The sequence below is a fragment of the Urtica dioica genome, chromosome 4 (assembly GCF_054948205.1).
Source record: "Urtica dioica subsp. dioica isolate 48M chromosome 4, U.dioica_male_clone48M_v1_H2, whole genome shotgun sequence".
Classification (NCBI taxonomy): domain Eukaryota; kingdom Viridiplantae; phylum Streptophyta; class Magnoliopsida; order Rosales; family Urticaceae; genus Urtica; species Urtica dioica.
In genome coordinates this window covers 10,616,934-10,637,728 of record NC_142759.1, presented here as the reverse complement: position 1 = coordinate 10,637,728, position 20,795 = coordinate 10,616,934, and the positions used below count along the sequence as shown (strand labels likewise).

At 35.5% G+C, this 20,795-nt stretch overlaps 1 protein-coding gene across 2 annotated transcripts; it reads left to right on the top strand.

Moving 5' to 3' along the window:
* The first annotated feature begins 13,621 nt into the window (after window positions 1-13,621).
* ARF11 (auxin response factor 11) lies at window positions 13,622-17,999 on the top strand. Of its 2 annotated transcripts, XM_089610739.1 has the most exons (15): window positions 13,623-13,978; window positions 14,161-14,358; window positions 14,570-14,688; window positions 14,777-14,872; window positions 14,960-15,016; window positions 15,108-15,260; window positions 15,351-15,435; window positions 15,543-15,633; window positions 15,722-15,886; window positions 15,976-16,092; window positions 16,202-16,274; window positions 16,359-16,509; window positions 16,586-17,124; window positions 17,201-17,388; window positions 17,534-17,999. In XM_089610739.1, the coding sequence occupies exons 2-15, from the start codon at window positions 14,301-14,303 to the stop codon at window positions 17,676-17,678; spliced, it is 2,037 nt and encodes a 678-aa protein (XP_089466865.1). In that variant the 5' UTR covers window positions 13,623-13,978; window positions 14,161-14,300; the 3' UTR covers window positions 17,679-17,999. The 2 variants fall into 2 exon arrangements, with proteins under 2 accessions (XP_089466866.1, XP_089466865.1); XM_089610740.1 differs by having other exon boundaries at window positions 13,622-14,358; window positions 16,592-17,124.
* Window positions 18,000-20,795: the final 2,796 nt, after the last annotated feature.

Here is a 20,795-nt window from a genome sequence, read left to right as displayed (position 1 = left end):
GAGAAGTGGTGGACGAAGTTCTGGCAGCTGAGAGTCCCTCCTAAGGTGAAACTCTTCGGTTGGCGAGTCTGTTTAGGCCAGATACCGGCCAGAGCAGTCTTAGCCAAAAAGAGGATCACCTCTGACGATAGCTGCCCTGTCTGTCAGGAGGCGAGAGAGACTGTTTTCCACGCGTTTTTGGGTTGCAGGTGGAGCAGGAGAGTCTGGAAAGAGGTGGGCTTCGGCCACATTCTTCCGCCTTTCAGAGACGGTGATGTTTTCGACGCTATCCTCAGAGCGACGGAGACCCTCGAGGTTCGTTTCCATGAGCTTTTCATTACCATTATTTGGGAACTTTGGAACCACAGGAACAATGTCTTGGCCGGGAGATCAGCTTGGAGCCAGCCACAGCTAGCCCAGTGGACGGTGAGCTTCCTCGAGGAGTACAGAGCAGCTATGGTTGGGGAGTCTCCGACGAGCACGAGGGTGACTACGACCCCCAGATGGACCCCCCTAGGGACGGGACCCTCTCGATTAACGTCGACGCGGCACTCGCTCGCGACCGTGGATGCTTCGGTGTCGGTTGTATAGTTCGAGACCACACCGGAGAGGTGATCGCCTCGCAGACGCTTTTCCTGGCTAGGGGGTTCTCCCCCAGCTTGCGGAAGCGTATGCTGTCCTCCAGGGCATAGAGCTAGTTCGCAGCGTCGGTGGCAGGAGAGCGGAGATCCAGTCTGACTGCTTGGGGGTGGTGAGGAGGATTGATGAGGGCGTGACGCCTGCGACAGAGCTTGGGACGATCCTGCACCGCATCTTCAGAGAGGTGAGAGAGCTTGAGGTTTTCCGTATTATGCATATTTCTCGTCTTTGTAATGTTGCTGCGCATAATCTTGCGCGCTACGCAGTTAACCATCACTCGTCCTCGGCCTGGCTGGGTTTAGTCCCGCCTTGTTCGGAAGAGGCCATTAGGGCCGATGATCGCGAGTTGAGGTCCCGCATGGCCTCCTAGGGCCCTGTATGTTTGATTTCTCTATTTCCTTTCCGTTGGTTTCTGTTTAATTCCTATCTTTGTAACCAGGTTTTCCTCCGCCATACGTGAGGGCTTTTATGATATCTCGTGGCTCCGACCACGTTTCCTAAAAAAAAAAAAAAACTACATTAAAATATATTTTATAAGAGCAGCTCATACCACACTCCAAAACACTAAAATTCCCACCATTTGCTCTCCAAACACACGGTATAATGAGCATCAAATTATAGTGTGGCAATAGTACCACACCAAATTTAGTGTAGGTAATAAAGCACATGGCAAAAAAAATATTTTATTGTATTTTCAATGCTTACATTTTACTACCAAACTACTAAATTGTACTTTATTGTTTTTAATAATATACTAATAGAGAATAGTATTTTTAGTGTGAAATTTGGTATTGCGATTGGAGTAAAAAAAAGGTGCTAAAATTTCACTAAAATAATGTAATTTCAACTAAGTTTAATGTTGTGTTGGGAGTTTCTCTAAGAGAGTTTGATGGGGGCATAAGTTCACCAGACATTGATTGATTTGCAGGGACGTGTAGATGAATAATAATAATTTTTTTAATACTTATCTTTTATTTAAACCATATTTTTTTTTCCTTATAGCGTTTACGAAGAAAGTTGTCATTAAATAATGTATTTTATGATGACTTTTGTCATAAAACTATTATTAAAAAAAAATTGTTTTCAACATTTAATAAATAAATAATAAAAAAAACATTGACTCTAGTTTATTCATTTCCATTTCCCCTTCATTTGCGCTGCCTCTCCATCACACTATATTTGATATGAGGTATTGTTTTCTTCAATGAAGGGAGATATTTTACAAGGGATAGAAAACGAGAAGGATAGATGTTTGACATTATTATAATTTATAACGAGAATTTATGCTAATAAATAATTATACTTTTATTAACCTAATTTATTATTTTTGAGTCTGAAATATAGATTTAGTCATTTTACTTCAAAAATAGGTTGAATAAACTTTTGCTTCCAATTTAAATTAATTCAAAATAATGGGTCCCACAAATGTGTTTTCTCTTATACATATTTTATGAATTTCTCTTCTAATTATATTAATTTCATTTTTCTCATACATGTCAGACTCAGAACCTATAATAATTTATCCCAAACACGCCCAAGTAATTCGTTCAAGGTTTCGATTGAAAAGAGAAGTAAGTAATCTGTTTAATGATTAGCTTTCTTAGAAGAAAAAAAGGGCTTTGATTTATATATATAATTTGTAAAAGAGTTCAAAACAATAAGCAACCAAATCATGCACATGGACTCAATCACATGTAGGATGTGAACTGCACTTGACCCCAGTTACCCATTACTGTGTGTCTTCACATGTAGTATTTTGAACGATATATTGACACCGTCTTATTAAAAAAAGACACAATATGTTATAGGGTCAAGCGGCTAAATGGCCAAATAGAACTTAAGGATTTGCAAAATAGCCAAAGTTTATCAAGTATAAGCAAAATAGCGAAGCTGCGATTATTAATCCAGGCAGGATTAAATTTAATCCAGACAAGATATCGGGATTAAATTTAATCCATGCAGGATTAATTTAGTCCAGAGATTTTATTCAGCCTTAAAATTTAATCCTCGACCTTCTCCGATCTTCTTCTTCTCAGACCTCCTTCCAGTCACTGCAATCGCACAGATCTGACCTCCCGTCGGACTCTCCATCACGGCGGCGAAGGCGAGGAGATCGACGGAGATTCGTGACTCTCTGTCACGCTACGGCGACGAGGCGGGCTTCCTCGCTGGAAAGGTTCGTCGCCGGAGCTCCTGCCCTCCCTCGCTGACGAGATAGTCGCCGCCGCCCGCCACATGGCCGACCACCGCCCGCGGCCGGGCCCCGCGGTGCTGCGCATGGAAGTCGAGATGGTCCTCCCGGTCGACAGAATCCCCGGCGGCGAGGCGATCGAGAGTCTGCAGAGAGTGGTGGCTATTTTGGCTAACCTAATGAAATTATGGCTATTTTGCAAAAGCCATAGTTTGAATTGGCTAGTTCATGCCATTTTTCCTATGTTATAAGATTTATTGTTCTTTGATGTATATATACATATATATATATATATATACAGTGACGGAGCCAGAAAAACCCATCAGGGGGGCTAATTTGAAAAAAAAGTTTCGGGGGAGGGCTAGATTATAAAAATTTTATAAAAATTGGGCCAAAAGTATAAATTTTCAAAGGAAAAAAATGTAATTTTTATTAAAAATGAGCAAAAAGTGAAAGAAAGAAAAAATTTGAGGGGGGGCTTAAACCCCTGCTGAGCTCATACTGGCTCCGTCACTGTATATATATATATATACACATATCTACCTATGTATTATAATTATGAATCGGAACTTACTGTTCATAAGAACCACCAATCAGATTGCATTTTACTGTTTGAGTGGTCTGGCACATATAAACTTTAACTACGTGTGTTTTGTTGAAAACTACGAGTTGCTACACCAAGATTATAATACGCATATAATTTCCCTAAAAAAACAATACGCATATAATTTCCCTAAAAAAACAATACGCATATAATTCTCTTAAAAAATATATGTATATAATATAACATAGAACATGTTATGTGGGCCATAAACGTCATTATTTATTTAACTTCTCTTTTACATGCTATGAATTTTTTTCATTCAAGTTATTATCTAGGTTGCCAACATGATAGTTTTTGAGTCGGAGTATAAAAATCATATTCATATATTTTATTATAATTATGAAGATATCTAACAAATATTATTATTATATATTGTTTTTACTCCCGCAACAAAGTCAAAGTACGGGCTTAATATAGTGTATATATATATATATATATATATATATATATATATATATATATATATATGACGTACTTCACTGTTCTTGGAGATGTAGTTTTTACTTTTTAGATGTTTTAGTGCTATCCATTTTATGAGAGAATTCATATGTAATTTGTTTAATACAAAACATAATTTTAAATAATTTTTCAATGATATTAGGGTATGATCAGATGTATTTGTATCCTTTGTAGCATGAAAAAAAAAACTAAAAACACTAAAACTAGTAAATATGCTTGTAGAAGATAAATAGAGAATGATGCCATAAATCAATCTATTGTTTGAGACATTTACAATAAATTATACTCACTTCTTCCATTGTAAGGCTTCCCAAAAGAGAAAAAAGAATCAGTGTTTTTTTTTTTGAAAACGTGGGCGGTGCCACGGAGAACTCATAGAAGCCCTCACGTATGGCGGAGGAAAATCGTGGTTACAGGAGATAGCAAAGTACAAACACAAAACCACGCAACCAACACAACCAACCAAACACAAAAAACCCTATCTCGAGAAGTGAGATTGACACTCTCTGTCATCGGCTCTATAAGCCTTTTCCGAACAAGGAGGGACAAGTCCCACCCATCTGGAGTTAGAGTTTTGAGTAACAGCAAAACGGGCTAAATTGTGAGCCGCTATATTACAAGTACGAGGAAGATACATAATTTTAAACTCAATCAAATTGCTTACCTCCCTCTTGATGTGATGCAAGATCGTCCCGAGCTCAGTCGTGGGAATCTCTCCCCCGGCCACCGCCTTGACCACCTCCGAGCAACCCGAATGAAGCTCCAATCTCGACCCACCGATGCTACTAGCCAAAACTACGCCTTGGAGGACCGCAAACGCCTCCGCAAGCTGGGGGGTAAATCCCCTAGCTTGGGAAAACGTTTGCGAGGCTAGCACCCTTCCGGTATGGTCACGGGCAATGCAACCCACACCAAATCCTCCCTGGTCCCGATCTAGCGCAGCATCCACAGTCACCGAGATCGTTCCTTGCGTCAGAGGGATCCACCTAGGCTTGGTCGTCCTTGTCTCCTCTCCCCGAACAGTTGTTTTGTTCGCATCTCTGAACTCTTCGAGGAAGCTCCCAGTCCACTGAACAAGCTCCGACTGATTCCAAGCTCTCTTCCCCGAGACAACATTGTTCCTGTGGTTCCACAATTCCCAGACGATAGTGATATAAAATTCAAAATTACTAACCTCGAGAGAGTCCGCCGCTCTGAGAATAGTTGCCAACGCCACGCCCTCCCCGTGTGCCGGAAGAATCTCACCGAAACCAGCCTCTTTCCAAACCTTCCGACTCCACTTGCAGCCCCAAAAAGCATGGTGAACCGTCTCGGCCATACCCGCACAGACAGGGCATCGATCGTCCATGATAACCTTTCTTTTGACCAGAACAGAGCGAGTCGGGATCCGTTCCTTGCAAACTCTCCAAATAAAGAGCTTGACCTTAGGAGGAACTTTAAGCTTCCAGAATTTTCTCCATCAATCCTCCATCGGGGACAGGTCAGACGGACTAGCATCGTAAATAGGCTCCATAGCCACCCGGTATCCGCTCTTAACCGTATACTCACCATCCTCTGTGTAGTGCCACCGACGACGATCGGGGACCCCATCACCACCGCACGGGATACTCAGAATAGCCCTGGTATCTTCCTCTGAAAACATGGCCCGAATGAGTGGCTCGTCCCAATCCCCGTCCCACCTCATCAGCTCCACAACTCTCATGTTCGGGGGGATCAAAGGGGGGTCGAACCACGAGAAGGATCTGGGTCTAAGGATCCACTTATCTCCCATGACCATGACCGACTCACCATCACCAATGTTCCATCTCGTGCCAGCCAGGATAATCTCCCTCCCCCAGACAAAACTACGCCACATAAAGGAGCTGTTCGACCCGCAATGAGCACTCAAGATGTCCCCGTATGGGTAGTAACTCTCGCAGAAGACCTTGCCTATCAAACTGTCAGACCGTCTGATGAATCTCCATACGTTCTTAGCGATCAGAGCTGGTTGAACTTTTCCAGGTTTCTAAAACCCATGCCACCCTCCACCTTATTTCGCACGAGGACCTCCTAAGCAATCCAGTGCGTCTTAAAAAATAATCAGTGTTAGTCGCCTCACAATTGACTGCATTTGGATAGGGGATTTAAAGAGAATATAAGGTATTATCTCCAAGTATTTTGTGTATATATATATATATTTTTCGTTTTACCAGTCCCTGAGAGATGATGAAATGTTTAGGAGTTGCTTTAAGCAGGTTGTTGCAAATGAAACCAATCTTTTACTTGCCAGGAGGTCCTCGGAGGCCGAGGTCCGAAATACTTTTTTGGGATGATTTCGTCTAAGGTCCCTAGTAAAGACAGATTTTTGGAGTTGTTTTCTATAAGTACTCTAACATAGTCGAGAGTAGTGTCACAAAGGTTTGTCTAGGTATCTTGAATGAGAAAAGAATATTTGGTTCTCTAAATGGTAGAATCATTTGTGTTATACGAAGATAAAAAATCTAAAGTGTGTTTAAGACTTCTGGCTTATAAGTCTTTGCAATCCGATCTATATAGCAGTCTTTAAGTGTATTATTAATAGATAAAATTCCAGAGACTATCTCAGAGATTCAAATTGCTTTTGTAAGAGGAAAACAATTTTTTGCTAATGCGATAACCCGGTTCAAAGGACTTTGTACGATAGGATGCGACATGATTTGTAATGAGCTATCCTATCCCTCTTTGATTTGCCTCAATGCGGTTTTAGAAAGCCATTACTTTCTTTCCTTTATGAAATCTTTTCTCCATGAAAAAAAAAGAGTTCGGGTACCAAAGAAAATAGTAAAAGAAAAAACATACGGAATTGGTCTCCACATGGGGTGCTCATTCATTCAAAGTCACTCCTCCAAAGCACCGTACCAAAACTTATATAATAATTATACTAATTAATTTAAAATGGTGGACTACCTAAATTGATAAAATAAGATTTAACAAAGCGGGACACATTATTATTCTCTATCTATCTCTTAACCCGCCACCCATCAAAGTTAAAATTTAAATTCCTTAAGATAACCCAAAGTAATGGGAACGATTGCGAAGATTCTGCAAAGATGCTGATTAGTATTGTGTATATTAGGATTAAAAGAAGACACTAATGGAAGTAGCGATGTAGCTTCGGGTCAATGAGATCCAACTTGGGATTATATATATATATATATATATATATATATATATATATATATATATATACGCATATTAGTAATTAAATCAACTTATCAGCACCAAATGATCAAATCTTGTTGTTTCTATTTTTATTTATAAAAAATATTAAAAAGAAGCTAATTAAAGGACATAATCTTCGACCCAAATGGAATCAATAGATCTGATGGATAAGATTATGGGATAAGTTAAATACAACTACTTTTACACAATATTTTATGTAAAAAAAAATAAAATAAAAAATAACCCTCATAAGAAGGAAAAATCACTCTTTCATCATAATTTACTTGCATGCAGCCACTCCCATGACTTTAATATTCTATGCGTACCAAATAATTAGGCTTGGTTTACCTAATATTAAAACATCCGTTCGCTTTATTCAATTTCTACGAATATATATCTATGTAAGAGCTACTATGCTAGTCTTGCAAACGAAAAAAATTAAATAAAAATCGAGATATGTAAGAGAATTTTTTATTATATATATAATATATACACTATTCAGTTTAATTTATCTTTTATTTTTTATTGGTCTGTCATCTTTATACGAGCTCATTCAAGACCATATTAGGTTAAGTGAAACAAAGTTTGATTCATCCATCTCATGCTGAGGTAGTTTTAGTACTTCTTAAGTAAACCTTCTACATCAAAACACCTTGCTACGTAGTCTTTGGATCTAGTGACCCCACTAGAAACTCGGTCTAGATCGATCACTCAAAGACTAATCAAGTGAATAATTTGAGCATGGCCACATAGTATGAGAAGTAATTGTTTCCCATCCAAGGGGAACAGCTACAAAAAGTCAAATATCTAGCACAAATAAGTCGGAGGAATAGTTCATAAGTAAAGATCGCCAGAACTCAGGTTTGATCGACTTAAGATCAACAAACAAATACATTATAAAAGATACATAAGTGACAAGAATAAATTTTCTAGGTCACACAGAGTTGTCAATTGGGTCAAGCTGTGCATGGGCCAATCGGCTCATCCCTCTTTTTGAGAGGTTTTGGGCCGATCCAGCCTTATTAAAGAAAAGGTAAAAATCGAACCTGTTGAAGGGCTTGGGTTAGCTTGGAGTCAGCTCAAGCCCTCCAAAAATCTCAATCTTTTTCTTTGTTTGTTCAAAAGTTATGATTTGATGTATTATTAGTGTTTTTGACACTTGAATGTCCATTAGAAAAATAGTCAATTTAAATATTTGACATTGCTAAAGAGCCAATGTTTGATAAATCTGAGGTAAATAGTCACTTTCAAACGTAAATCTTAGTTAAATAACCACTTTCATATACCAAACGTTGGCTGTTTACATAAGATTTACGTCTGATAGTGGCTATTTACTTAAGATTTATCAAACGTTTGCTATTTAGCAATGTCAAACGTTTAAGTTGGTTATTTTTCTAATTTTTTTTATAAATTTTATTATAAATGATATAATTTGTTTAATTAAAATATTTGTTTTTTTTCTTATAAGTGTTTTTTTATTTTAATTTAAAATTATTTATTTATTATTTTTTTAAAAATAATTGTAGTTTGGGCTTTAGTGACTTTTATTTGTTTTGGTTGTGGTTTTCATCTCATCTGAACTCTTTGTTTTGAACAACTTGGGTATTTTTCATGTTTATGAAAGTTAGTCCTTATTATGATCTCAGGTATAACTTCTTGAATTGAATATGATTTTAATTATGTAATATGCTTGATATATTTCAGATCTCATATGATATTGGTTTACTCTTTTTTTATTTGTATGATTGATGGTAACCTCATTATATATGATAGTTGCTCTTAATTTTATTAATGCTTAAGTGCCTCTAATGCCTCTCATTATATATGATAGGACGCTTATAAAATATCCATATTAGCCGCTCTTGAACACATTTGTTTATCGTCATCCCTAACTATGAGTCCATATTCTCTTAATGTTATAACATTTGTGTTTTTTCTTTTTCTTTTTCATGTGTCCCCACAACTCACAAGACCATAAAGTTACTATTCATTTTGATTTCCCTACGCGTTATTCCTAGCATTAAGTCTACGAGATTCCAAGCTAACTTTAAAACCCATTTTAATTAACTAATAATGGGGTTATTTGTATGACGTACTGATATTGATTAGTCTTTTCTACTGCTAATTATATTGCTTCACGAATATAGGATTCCAGTGGAGTGGAAGGGGCACAAGGCCAATGAGACAGACATTATTAACCTCTTTGGTCTTCTTCATAACTTTATCATTGGATGTGTTCATTAAATCTACCATAATCCAACATTTTCTCTCTGTATGCCACTTTTATATTTTCTCTGAACATTCAATTGAATAACCTATTTTTTTTCCCCTAAAATATTATCCATCACTACACCCCTCTCCCTAAGACTTGTATGTCTCATTTTTTTTGGGAGGGGGTGTGATAATCTCAAATTTTATTTTGTTTTGTCAGCTTTTGTTGTTGAAATTACTCTCTTTTAGAGATATTTTTAGCATGTATGAGTTGGACTTCCAATTGTGACGTTCTTGCTCTAACTCGTTCCCTTCTCACCGGTCGTCGTCTCCAATTTGCCGTTGGCTCACTTCGACGCGAGTCTCTGTTTGTGCGAGTCTTTAGTGGAGGTCTAATGAGGGTGATGGTGTGTAGGGATGGCAATTTGACCCGTTACCCGCGTTCTGGCCCGTTACCCGATTTATTCGGGGCGGGTAATACCCTTTCTTTTTGGGTAAACGGGTAATACCCGTTAAGGTTTTAACAGGTCCGGGTACGGGTAACAGAATAGTCATCCCATACCCGGTTACCCGGGACCCGACCCGTTAACTTTTAAATATTTAAAAAGATAATAAATTTTTATATGTTGCAATGAAGATGATTGCGTTGCAATGAAGATGACCAAATTTACAATGAAGATGATCAATTTGCAATGAAGACTTCTTTTTTATTTTTTATTTATTTATTTTGAATTTTAATGTTCTTTGTATTGTAGTAGCACTTTGATATTTTTCACCTAAATTTTATTATTTTTAAACTTTATATTGTTGATGAATATTTATTTTATAAACGGGTAAGCGGGTCTACCCGATCCGCTACCCTTTTTTTAAACCGGGTAAACGGGTAACGGGTCCAATATTTTTAACCCGCTTACCCGGCGGGTATCCCCGTTACCCGACCCATCTCAAAATCCGGGTAAACGGGTCCGGGTAACGGGTAAAAGATTATAGCGGGTACGGGTAACGGAATAGGTGTACCCGACTTTACCCGTACCCGTTGCCATCCCTAATGGTGTGAAGTGGGTTGACACCAACAATCATTGTGGATACCGACGTTACGGTGTCGAGGCTGCACAAAGTTGTCATAATGATGACGAGATCTTATTTTAATTTTATTTTCCAGTGTAATGGTGCTTGTGAACATTTTAATATGTTGTTGCATGTTGCTTGTTTTATTTTGGATTGAAGACGGATTAGCCTCTTCCACTATCGCTTTATGAGTTTCCTGTTAGGTTTTTGCTTATATAGGCTGAAGAGCATCTTTTTCATGGTCATCGAATCACGATTGCTTGTATTTCTCCACCAACTATAATAGGTATTTTGAAAGATTCCAATAAGTTTTCAAATTTTAATTGTTCGATATTCTTCCATGCATTGAAAATATGCACAAGACGATTGAACACTTGTATCTAGTGTTATATTCAATCCGATTTAGGTCCATAGTTTGACTTGTTCTAAAATATTATTATATTATATTATATTCATGAGTATTTACTCCAATTATAATGAAATACTCTCTGTAATTTTCAAAAGATTACTGAAAAAATCTACCTTGATCCAATTTGAGATTTTGATGGATGGAATCCCTAATATTAGTATTAGGGAACACTATCAAACTATTTCATAAGTTAATTTAACCTAGACATTGATTTATCTTTGTTTATTAATGTTGACCTCTCTTCGTTTCAATTTTGTGGTTAATTAGCAATTAAGTGTTGAATTTAGAGAAAAGACACATTTTTTTTGTTGTTGAGGAAATTAAAGAAGTGACTTGCATCCAAGAACTTTATGCGGGCTCACATTGGTTGACAACCGATTAGGATATCTACACCTTCTTGGTTGTGCAAGATAGAGCATTTGACTTGACATGCTATATCTAAATTTGTCATATTAGATCATCGAGACTCTATTTTTGTATGATTATTATCATTTAAGAAATGAAAAAGAAATTGTATTCTAAATATGATCGCGAGACATTTTTCTGGATACCATCTAGAAAATGGGACGATTCTTGTATAGTCTCATATAGTACTATTTTATGGAGGTGTGCACTAAAATCGGTCAAAAAAATCAAATCGAATCAGTGTAAACAGTTTGAAGAAAATTAAACCGGATCGGATCAAATAAGAAAAAAAATCTGGCCGGACTAAACTGATTAAATCGGTCCAATCCGGTCCATTTTAAACCGTTTTAGACCTAACCGTTTTGAACCGTTTTAGACCGTTAGACCGGACCGTTTTATTTTAACCTATTTTTTTTTATATTTTTTCAAATAATAATCGGTCCGGTTCACTTTTAGCCGTTTTGGACCGTCATAGACACATATATATATTTTTTAAATACTAACCGGTCGGGATTTAAGTAATGCTATATAATAAATTCAAATAAAAATAAATTAAATATTTATAAATGAACAAATAAGGAAGGAAAATAATATATAAAAATTATTCAAACTTTAGAAATAAAGTAGGATAATACTATAAATTAAATTAAATTTTAGTAATTAAAAATACAATTTGAAGAAAATATTACATAAGAAATTTGAATGATAATGTATATTGCTAACATTGTTTAGTAGCCGTTTGTAATTGTCATCAAATATGTGTTTGGAGTAATTAACAACAGATAAAAAAAAAGACTTGCGCAGTTTTATAATATGGTACCAAGAATTTTTGATCCGTTGAAAATTGTTTGAAAATTTCTCAATATTATTATATATTATAGCTATAAAATTTATATTTCCTGTAAAATATGTTATAACTCCCGTCAGTTATATCGCTAAGAAAATGATAAATGTTGATTTCATTAAGCATTCACGCAAGAGTTGTCTCTCCGTTATTTGAGCTATAATTTATGGTTTTTATTCATAATTGGTCGTTTGATTGAGTAACATTTGAGTAATATTAGTATTATTTTGATTATTTTTTATGGATAATTATATATGTACTTATCTTGATTCTAATTTTGCTTATTTTTGAAATAACTGATTTTGTATTTCTCGCGATCAGAAATAGAACATGCGAGTCTCAATCAAGACACAAAATGAGCCATTATTTATATTTTAAATAACACATACATATATATTAATATATAATATATATACGAGAAACATTATAGTCGTGTATGTATGTGGTAGAGTGACATACGTCGTGATATCAAAGTTTTATGACATGATAACGTTAAGAAGAATGATCAAATAAATTGATATTGCTTATTTAATAACAACTAAAACAGCTATATATAATTATAAAATGAGGAATAATAATCAAAGTTTACGGAAAAATTATCGAATATTCCAAGAAAAGTCGTGTTTAGAATAAAAGAGATTAATATGCAAAAGTATTGGATTTGGGTGGAATTGTTGGTAGTAGTTTATTACACAATACACCATTTGGGCGAGAGAGAGAGAGAGAGGTTTTGAATGCTTGAAATTTGATGGGTAAATGGTGGTGGTGGGGTCCAATTGTGGTTCATCTTGAAATTGATGAGGTGGCCCAAATGGTGCAACTCCTCAATCACTCTCTCTCTCTCCACTCCACAGATTGTAACAGTATCTGAACTTTCTCTCTCTCTACACTACTAAGGCTTTGTTTGGTAGAGAGGAGGGAAATATGGAAGGAGGGATTGAAGAGGAGGGAAATGGAAGGAAAAGAAATGGATGTATTGTATCTTTCCAAAAACTTGATTGGTATGTTAAGAGGAAAGATTAAAATTCATCCACTTGTTGTTTGGTATAAATAATAAAGAAAAACATGACTATTTTTTATTATACTAATGGCATTAATAATTTTTTTATTATATGAGACCAAATTGTGTAATTTATCCAAAAATAATTTTAACAATTTAATATATATATATATATATATATATATTAATATTTATATATTATAAAATATGTGAGTAAAATAAATGTATTGTCTACATATCAAATATATAATCAAGGTACATAAATAAAAGTATATAACATTAATTTTAAAATTATGTTTAATTTTTACTCATTTTTGTTTCACATCCAAAATAATTTAAAAAATAAATTGTGTATAAAATAATTAGATACTATGAAATTGCATCAATAAATATTATAAATGTAATTTTTATAAATAAAATGCTATGGATTTCTACAATCCTTCCAAAATGGAGAGGAAAGTTTTTTGGTGGGTCCCACGGAAACAAATTATTCCCTCCATCTTTTTCTTTTCATACCAAACAAAGGAAATATATAATCCATCACTCCAAATTCCTCCAACTTAATCCATCCCTCCAATAATCACTCCTACCAAACAAAGCCTAAATGATATTGAATGAATGACCCAATACAAAGCTAGAGAGAGAGAGGAGAGAGAGAGAGAGAGAGGGTTATAACTCTAACATACGACTCGGAAAAGGCAGTTTTTGGGATTTGGAAACGTCGATTCAGGTCTTTAGATAGAGAAATCAACACCACCACCAAACCATTACCAAACTAGAGAGAGAGAGAGAGCTTAATAGCAGCTTGGCAATATAATAAAAGTAAGAGAGAGAGACAGAGGTATAAAAGAAAGCGGTTTTGTAACTGAAAACTGTGAAACAAACAGACCCCAAAGGAGAGAGAGAGAGAGAGAGAGAGCAGAGCTCAGAGTCCATTAAAAATCACAGCGGTTACAGAGAAAAAGAAAAGAAAGAGTAAAGAAATCGTAGTACGACCTCTGAATAATTGTTATTATGAATGCCTGCATAACCGTCCTGTCTCTTTAGCCTCACTTTATTTTCTCTCTTTTATTTACAATAGATATAGATATACATATTTATTTGTCAACTAATTTTGTTTCTCTATTTCTCTTCTTTCCTCTTGGTCTCCCTTGTTCCGAAATGGGTTAAGCCATCAGTTGAACTCTCTTCTCTTCCTCTCTCGCTGCTTCTTCAAAGTCTCTCTCACCTTCTTCTTCACCTTTGAATTTCTATCGCCGACTCATCGTACGACACGTCGTTTTATAATATTCACCTTCGATTGGGCTCTGAATGGCACATCTCGAGACTTGTGGCGGTGATGGTTCCTCGGTCTCTCGCGGGGAAACAGGTTTCGTTGCAAATCTTTTTGGGTCTTCTTGTTTTTATTTATTTATATATTTATCCTTCTCTTCTCTTGTTTGAACTTTGAACGTGCAAATGCGTGAAAGGCTTTTCAGCTCAAATTTCAATATTCCTTTTTCTTCAAGCTTAAGCATGAATAATTGAGTGGTTGTTTCTTGATCATATATATTATTTTTGGGCGTGGTTTGGATGGACAGGCTCAGATAGGAACAGCGTTATGTACAAAGAGCTATGGAAGGCATGTGCTGGTCCTTTAGTAGAGATTCCTCAGCCAGGAGAGAGAGTGTTCTATTTCCCTCAAGGTCACATGGAACAAGTATATAACCAAACCACTCAATTTAATTGTGTTTAATTTCTGTTAAACTGTTTTTTTTTTAATTCTTCTAACTTTATTCACGGTGAAGTTGGAAGCGTCCACAAATCAGGAGCTTAATCAACAAATCCCTCTGTTTAATCTTCGTCCCAAGATCTTGTGTCAATTGGTTCACATTGAATATCTGGTATGTCTAGCTACTCTCATTTACTTTCAGCTCTTGATTGTTATATATATAATAATAATAATCTCTTATTTATGTTTCATATAATAGGCCGAGCAAGAAACAGATGAAGTTTATGCTCAGATCACTTTGGTCCCAGAAGCTGATGTGAGTATAACGTTAATATTTCTCTCTTGTTTATCTTCCTCTAAGATTTTGTTTTGTGGGTTTATGTGTCTTGATTTTTTATTATCAACAGCAAAATGAACCGACTAGTCCCGATCCGATCCGACCTGAGACTCCACGCCCAACGGTTTATTCGTTCTGCAAGATTTTGACGGCCTCAGATACGAGCACTCACGGGGGTTTCTCAGTTCTTCGCAAACACGCCACTGAATGTTTGCCTCCACTGGTAATCAAATCAAACTCTATATTTATAAAATAACTTCGTATTCTTCAGATTGTCATATACAAATACAAGTGCTCGGTATATTGTTATTAGGACATGAATCAAGCAACCCCAACTCAGGAACTAGCGGCAAAAGATCTTCAAGGGTACGAGTGGAGATTCAAACACATATTCAGAGGTAGCGAAACCTTAAAAAGAAGATTCAATCTTTTCACTCGCCTCAACAAAAACGACTAACTCGACCTTAATTTTTCTTTTTCTTCTTTCTCCTTATGAATCAATCAGGCCAACCAAGAAGGCATTTGCTCACAACGGGATGGAGTACATTCGTCACGTCCAAGAGATTGGTCGCTGGAGATGCATTTGTGTTTCTAAGGTACACATACATACACACTCATACACGTGTTTATTGTCAATTATAGTTAAATGTTTCTCATATTTGTTATTTAATGCTGTTTGAAAAGGGGCATGAACGGTGAGCTTAGAGTGGGTGTTCGGCGATTGGCTCGGCAACAGAGTCTCATGCCATCGTCGGTGATATCGAGCCATAGTATGCACCTCGGAGTTCTCGCCACGGCTTCTCATGCCGTCACGACCCAAACCCTCTTTGTCGTTTACTACAAGCCAAGGTTTGATCTCCTCTGAGCTCTTTTAAATGCTTCGGGGCTAGGGAATTTAAGACCTTTTTTTTTTCAATTTTGATGGTTGTGTGTTTCAGGACTAGTCAGTTCATCGTCAGCCTGAATAAGTATCTAGAGGCCGTAAACAATTACAAATTCTCGGTGGGGATGCGCTTCAAGATGCGGTTCGAAGGTGAAGACTCGCCGGAGAGAAGGTGCTGATACTAGTTTTTTAATAAGGTTTTTTTTTTGGGGTTTTGATGATGATGATGATGTGTCATTCGGCTTTACGGATATTTTATTATTATTATTTCTTTTTTAAAGGTTCACGGGCACGATAACTGGGGTCGGAGACGTATCTTCTGAGTGGAAAGATTCAAGATGGAGGTCTTTGAAGGTCTTTTTTCCCCGCGATTGTACTCGATCTCAATTTTCGACACTATTTATTTTCACTCTATCTTATCATTGGGTTTTCTGTCAGATACAATGGGATGAACACGCCACAATTCAGAGGCCGGAAAGTGTTTCACCGTGGGAGATCGAGCCCTTTGTCGCTTCGTCCACTTCAAACACGCTTCAACAACCTGTGGCAAAGATCAAGAGGCCACGGCCGTTGGATATCCCTTCATCTGGTACATAATTCTCTCCTATCCGCGCTCCCTCTCGCTCATCTTATGAATCGATTCAAAATAATTTTGTAATTAATAGTTGCAGAAATGCCTACCAACTCGGCAGCCCAGACTCTGTGGTGCCACGGGTCATCGGTACAATCTCCGGACTTGACCAAAAGCTCCGAAAGCCAAATTGCGTGGCCCCAAAAGCCGATGGACTGCAATTACTACAGTTCGATGGTTCGGTCGGAAGCCGTGTGGCATTGCTCTCCTCCTCCGCAGCTTGATGTTTCTCTAAACCTCTTCTCTGACGCGGTTTCAGAGAACAAAATCGGCTTGTCTGGCTACGGATCTCCTTTGCCATCGAGGCCCAATAACAGCCAATCTGAGAAAGGACCGAGTAATCCCGATTCCTCTGCTGGGTGTCGGCTATTTGGATTCAACATATCGAGCAATTTGACAGCGAATGTCTCTTCTCTAGATAGAGAGACACCGCAGAGCTCGGTCGCCGCGCCTATTCCGTCGGACAGGTGTCAGAATCAAGAAGCCTCGGAACAGAAAGTCGCGTCCGAGGCTCCGCGAAAGGATTCGCTGTGCAGACAAGGCTCCACTCTTTCGTCAAGGTCGCGCACAAAGGTAGTAAATTATTATTTTATTATTTATTTGAAGTGAATGTCGTGATAATGTCTTGTGTTGTGTATATTGTGGGAAGGTGCAAATGCAAGGCGTGGCTGTGGGTCGAGCGGTGGACTTGACTACGTTAAAGGGTTATGACGATCTCATAAATGAGCTCGAGAAAATGTTCGAAATCAAAGGAGAGCTTCGTCCCCCGAGCAAGTGGGCCGTGGTTTTCGCCGATAATGAAAACGACATGATGCTCGTTGGCGACGATCCCTGGACGTGAGTGCCTCAAAAATATATATTTTCTTTGCTTATTTTGCAACGCATAGCTTCTTTTTTTTTAATTTTTTTTTTTTGCTTATTTTGCATCGCATAGCTTGCTAAGAAAATCCTCTTTTTTTTTTTTGGTATACGGAAACTGCAGAGAATTCTGTGATATAGTGAAGAAGATACTCATACTCTCGAGCGAGGAAGTGAAGAAAATGACTAACTTCAAGCTTCGTTCGTCGTCTTTGGAATGTGAAGGCACTGTTGTAAGCAACGATTCGGATCAATCCGAGATTCGATGAAAACTTTGAGCCTGGTAGTTTAATTCATGTTCTGGTTTTTTTATGCTTTGTTGTTGTTGTTGTTGTTTTTTTTTTTTTTTTTTTTTTTTTTTTTTTTTTTTTTTAATTTTTGTTGTTTCGGGGGGTTGGTAGTGTGATGGTGGTTCACTCATTTAAAAATTAGGAGCTTTAACTAAAGGTAAGGATGGTTGAAGATATTGAGGGTTTAGTGGTAAGATAAAGGTTTTAAGGATCTTCTTGAAAGTTAGAGCTACTACTTTAGGATTAAAAAAAGAAGAGGAGAAGATGGGTTTCTCTGTGAATAATATTTTTCTTTTTGTAGTGTGTTTTTATTTTATTTTATTTTATTATTACATTAAAGTAGTTTTGTAAAATAAAACATGTGTTGGATTCTGATCCGCTTAACTTATAGTATAGTCAAAAATCTCTCTCGCTTCGCAAAGTCCTAGTGTTGATCTTTCTTACTATTGCGCTTTTGACGGTTATTTTTCTATTCACTCTAAGCTTCGTCAACGCGATAATTTATACTTCAGAAAATAGGGTCTCTATTGGAACGTCAAATACGCGTTTGTAGGTGAAGAATACATAAAAAGAGATAAAAAATAAATGGTCTTACATACTACGTCTTCCAACTGATTAAAGTAAAGGGCCAAAATTCATGGCCATTATTGCTATTAATAGAATATAATGAATTTTTTATTATTATAAAAAAGACATGCAATCTATTTGACAATGACGTAGAGGATTTAGAGTGTCAACTTGTCTTGAGGATATTGGGGTTTTTATGAGCCTTCTCTCTAACAAACTGTTGTTTTTTTTACAAGAACAATAATGGGAAATGAATCGAGGCTTTTGGTCAAGAATAGGCTGCAGATTCTGTTATAAAGGGTTTAGAAGAAAAAGATTAATCTATCTGAGAAAGCGACACGATGAATAAAGAAAAAAGTTTATAAACAAATAATAGTAATAAATAAATAAAAACCTTGTTTGAAAAGCTACCATGTCGCCTTTATATACGGCGTAATTTTCAAGCAAACTTCATCCTGATTTTTCTTGATATACATAATGTACGCTTTTATTTTATGAACCACATGTCAGACCGTATTGATGAAATTTGTTGTAAGCATTAAGGTAAAAACAATACTTGAGAGGGTAAATTTCACATACATTTTTGTAAACTTAAATCACAATTCACATATTAGATATCAATGCAAAAAAAAAAATCTGAAAAATAATAAACCGAATTTAGATAAACCTTTAATCATATCAACATTATCTAATCAATCTACAGTCAGAATATTAATTATCATAAAGTGTACACTATTTTTTGTTGTTGATATTCCAAACATTTGTAACTGTCTTGACGTGAGCCGTTTTATTGCAAAAAACAACAAATGATAATGATTATATTGATAATATTATGAAACGGTTTCAATGAACCTGACCTGGGGCAATTTCTAATAAGTTCACACCAAAGCGTACATCAAACCATAAAACAAGGATTTAATGACCAGCTTCACCATAGATTGCATGTCTTTTTTTTTTTTTTTTTTTAATTCGTTATATATATATATATATATATATATATATATATATATATATATATATATATATTCTATTAATAGCAATAATGGCCATGAATTCTGGTTACGTGTGGAAATCATAAAAGCAACATTATTTGCTGCTGATAAACCTGTGTTTTCATAAGCTAACTGTACACTAAATACTATTAGCTTTTAAGGTTTTCACTTTCAGTTACCAATTTTTATTTTTATTTTTGTTTGTTATATAAAATATGTTTGCCATGAGCAGTTAGATTAAGAGCGGAAAAATTATTATTATTTTTTATTACTACCATTGGACGAAGCCATAAATTTGCTTGAAGGGGGCTAAATATAAAAAATTTAGAATTATGATTCAAGTTATTTAAGTAGAAATTAGGTCATATAGTCATTCTAGACTTTCATTACGAAGATAGCCAAAATATATCAAATTATTTAGCAAATGGCACGTTTATTTTTAATTTTTAATTTTTTTTAATAGCTAAATAAACCTTTTGTGATAATTTAGCAAAATAATCAATTTTTTTCTAATTTATTAATTTTAAATTATCTATTTAGTTCCCTTAAAAATATTATCTATTTAGCTAAAATATTCTAAATTTATTAGATAACTGATGAAGAAAATGCTACTATATATATATATATATATATATATATATATATATATATATATATATATATATATATAAAGATGAACTGAATAGTTCTATTATATTTAATCGAAATAGGTAAATATTTTGTTTTGTTTTTCTAATAGTTATATAAGTCAGATAGGTAATAACTCTTAAGGTAAAGGTGTTTTAGGGAAAAAAAAAAAAAAGAAAAAAAAAAGTGGGCTAAAGCCCCTTCTGACATGTACATGCCTTCGTGCATGTTCAACACCATATCAGCTAGAAACACGAGAGAGGAAAAAAATAAAAATAACAAATTATTGATTGAATGAAAATATGCATTTATAAATCAAGAATTAGTTGCAATTAGCAATTTCTTTTAAGATTCTTTTTAAATATCATTTTATTAAAAAAAAAAGTTCACCAGGTCCACAATAAATTAATTAACTAAATAGTGAATTAAATTTAGTCTTTAGTTAATTAATTTACTACAGATCTGTTATACTATTTTTTTATAATAAAATAAAACTTGAGCTACTTTTTAAAAAAGATGGAAAATTATTGGATTACCGGTCTAATTGCCCATACATTGACATATCGTAAATATCAAACATTTAATTGGCCGTCGGTATCAAACGTGGGATCAGTGCAATTATATATGTTCACCACAAAATATGATTAGGTTTTTTAAGTCCTTTTTTTCATATGGATCTTCAATATGCCAAAAACCAATAGTATTAATATTTGAGCATAGGAATTGTGAACCTTGCATCATAATTTGAAATGTCATTTTTTTTAACAAATTACTTTTGCAGTGACTTGAACCCATCTGCTCGTTTGAAGTGAGAATGCTTTGTCAATTGAGCTAATCCATCATTTGAAAGGTCCTTATATAGGTATTTTGCGAGGTTACATTCCAATATCAAACATTAAATTATAACCAA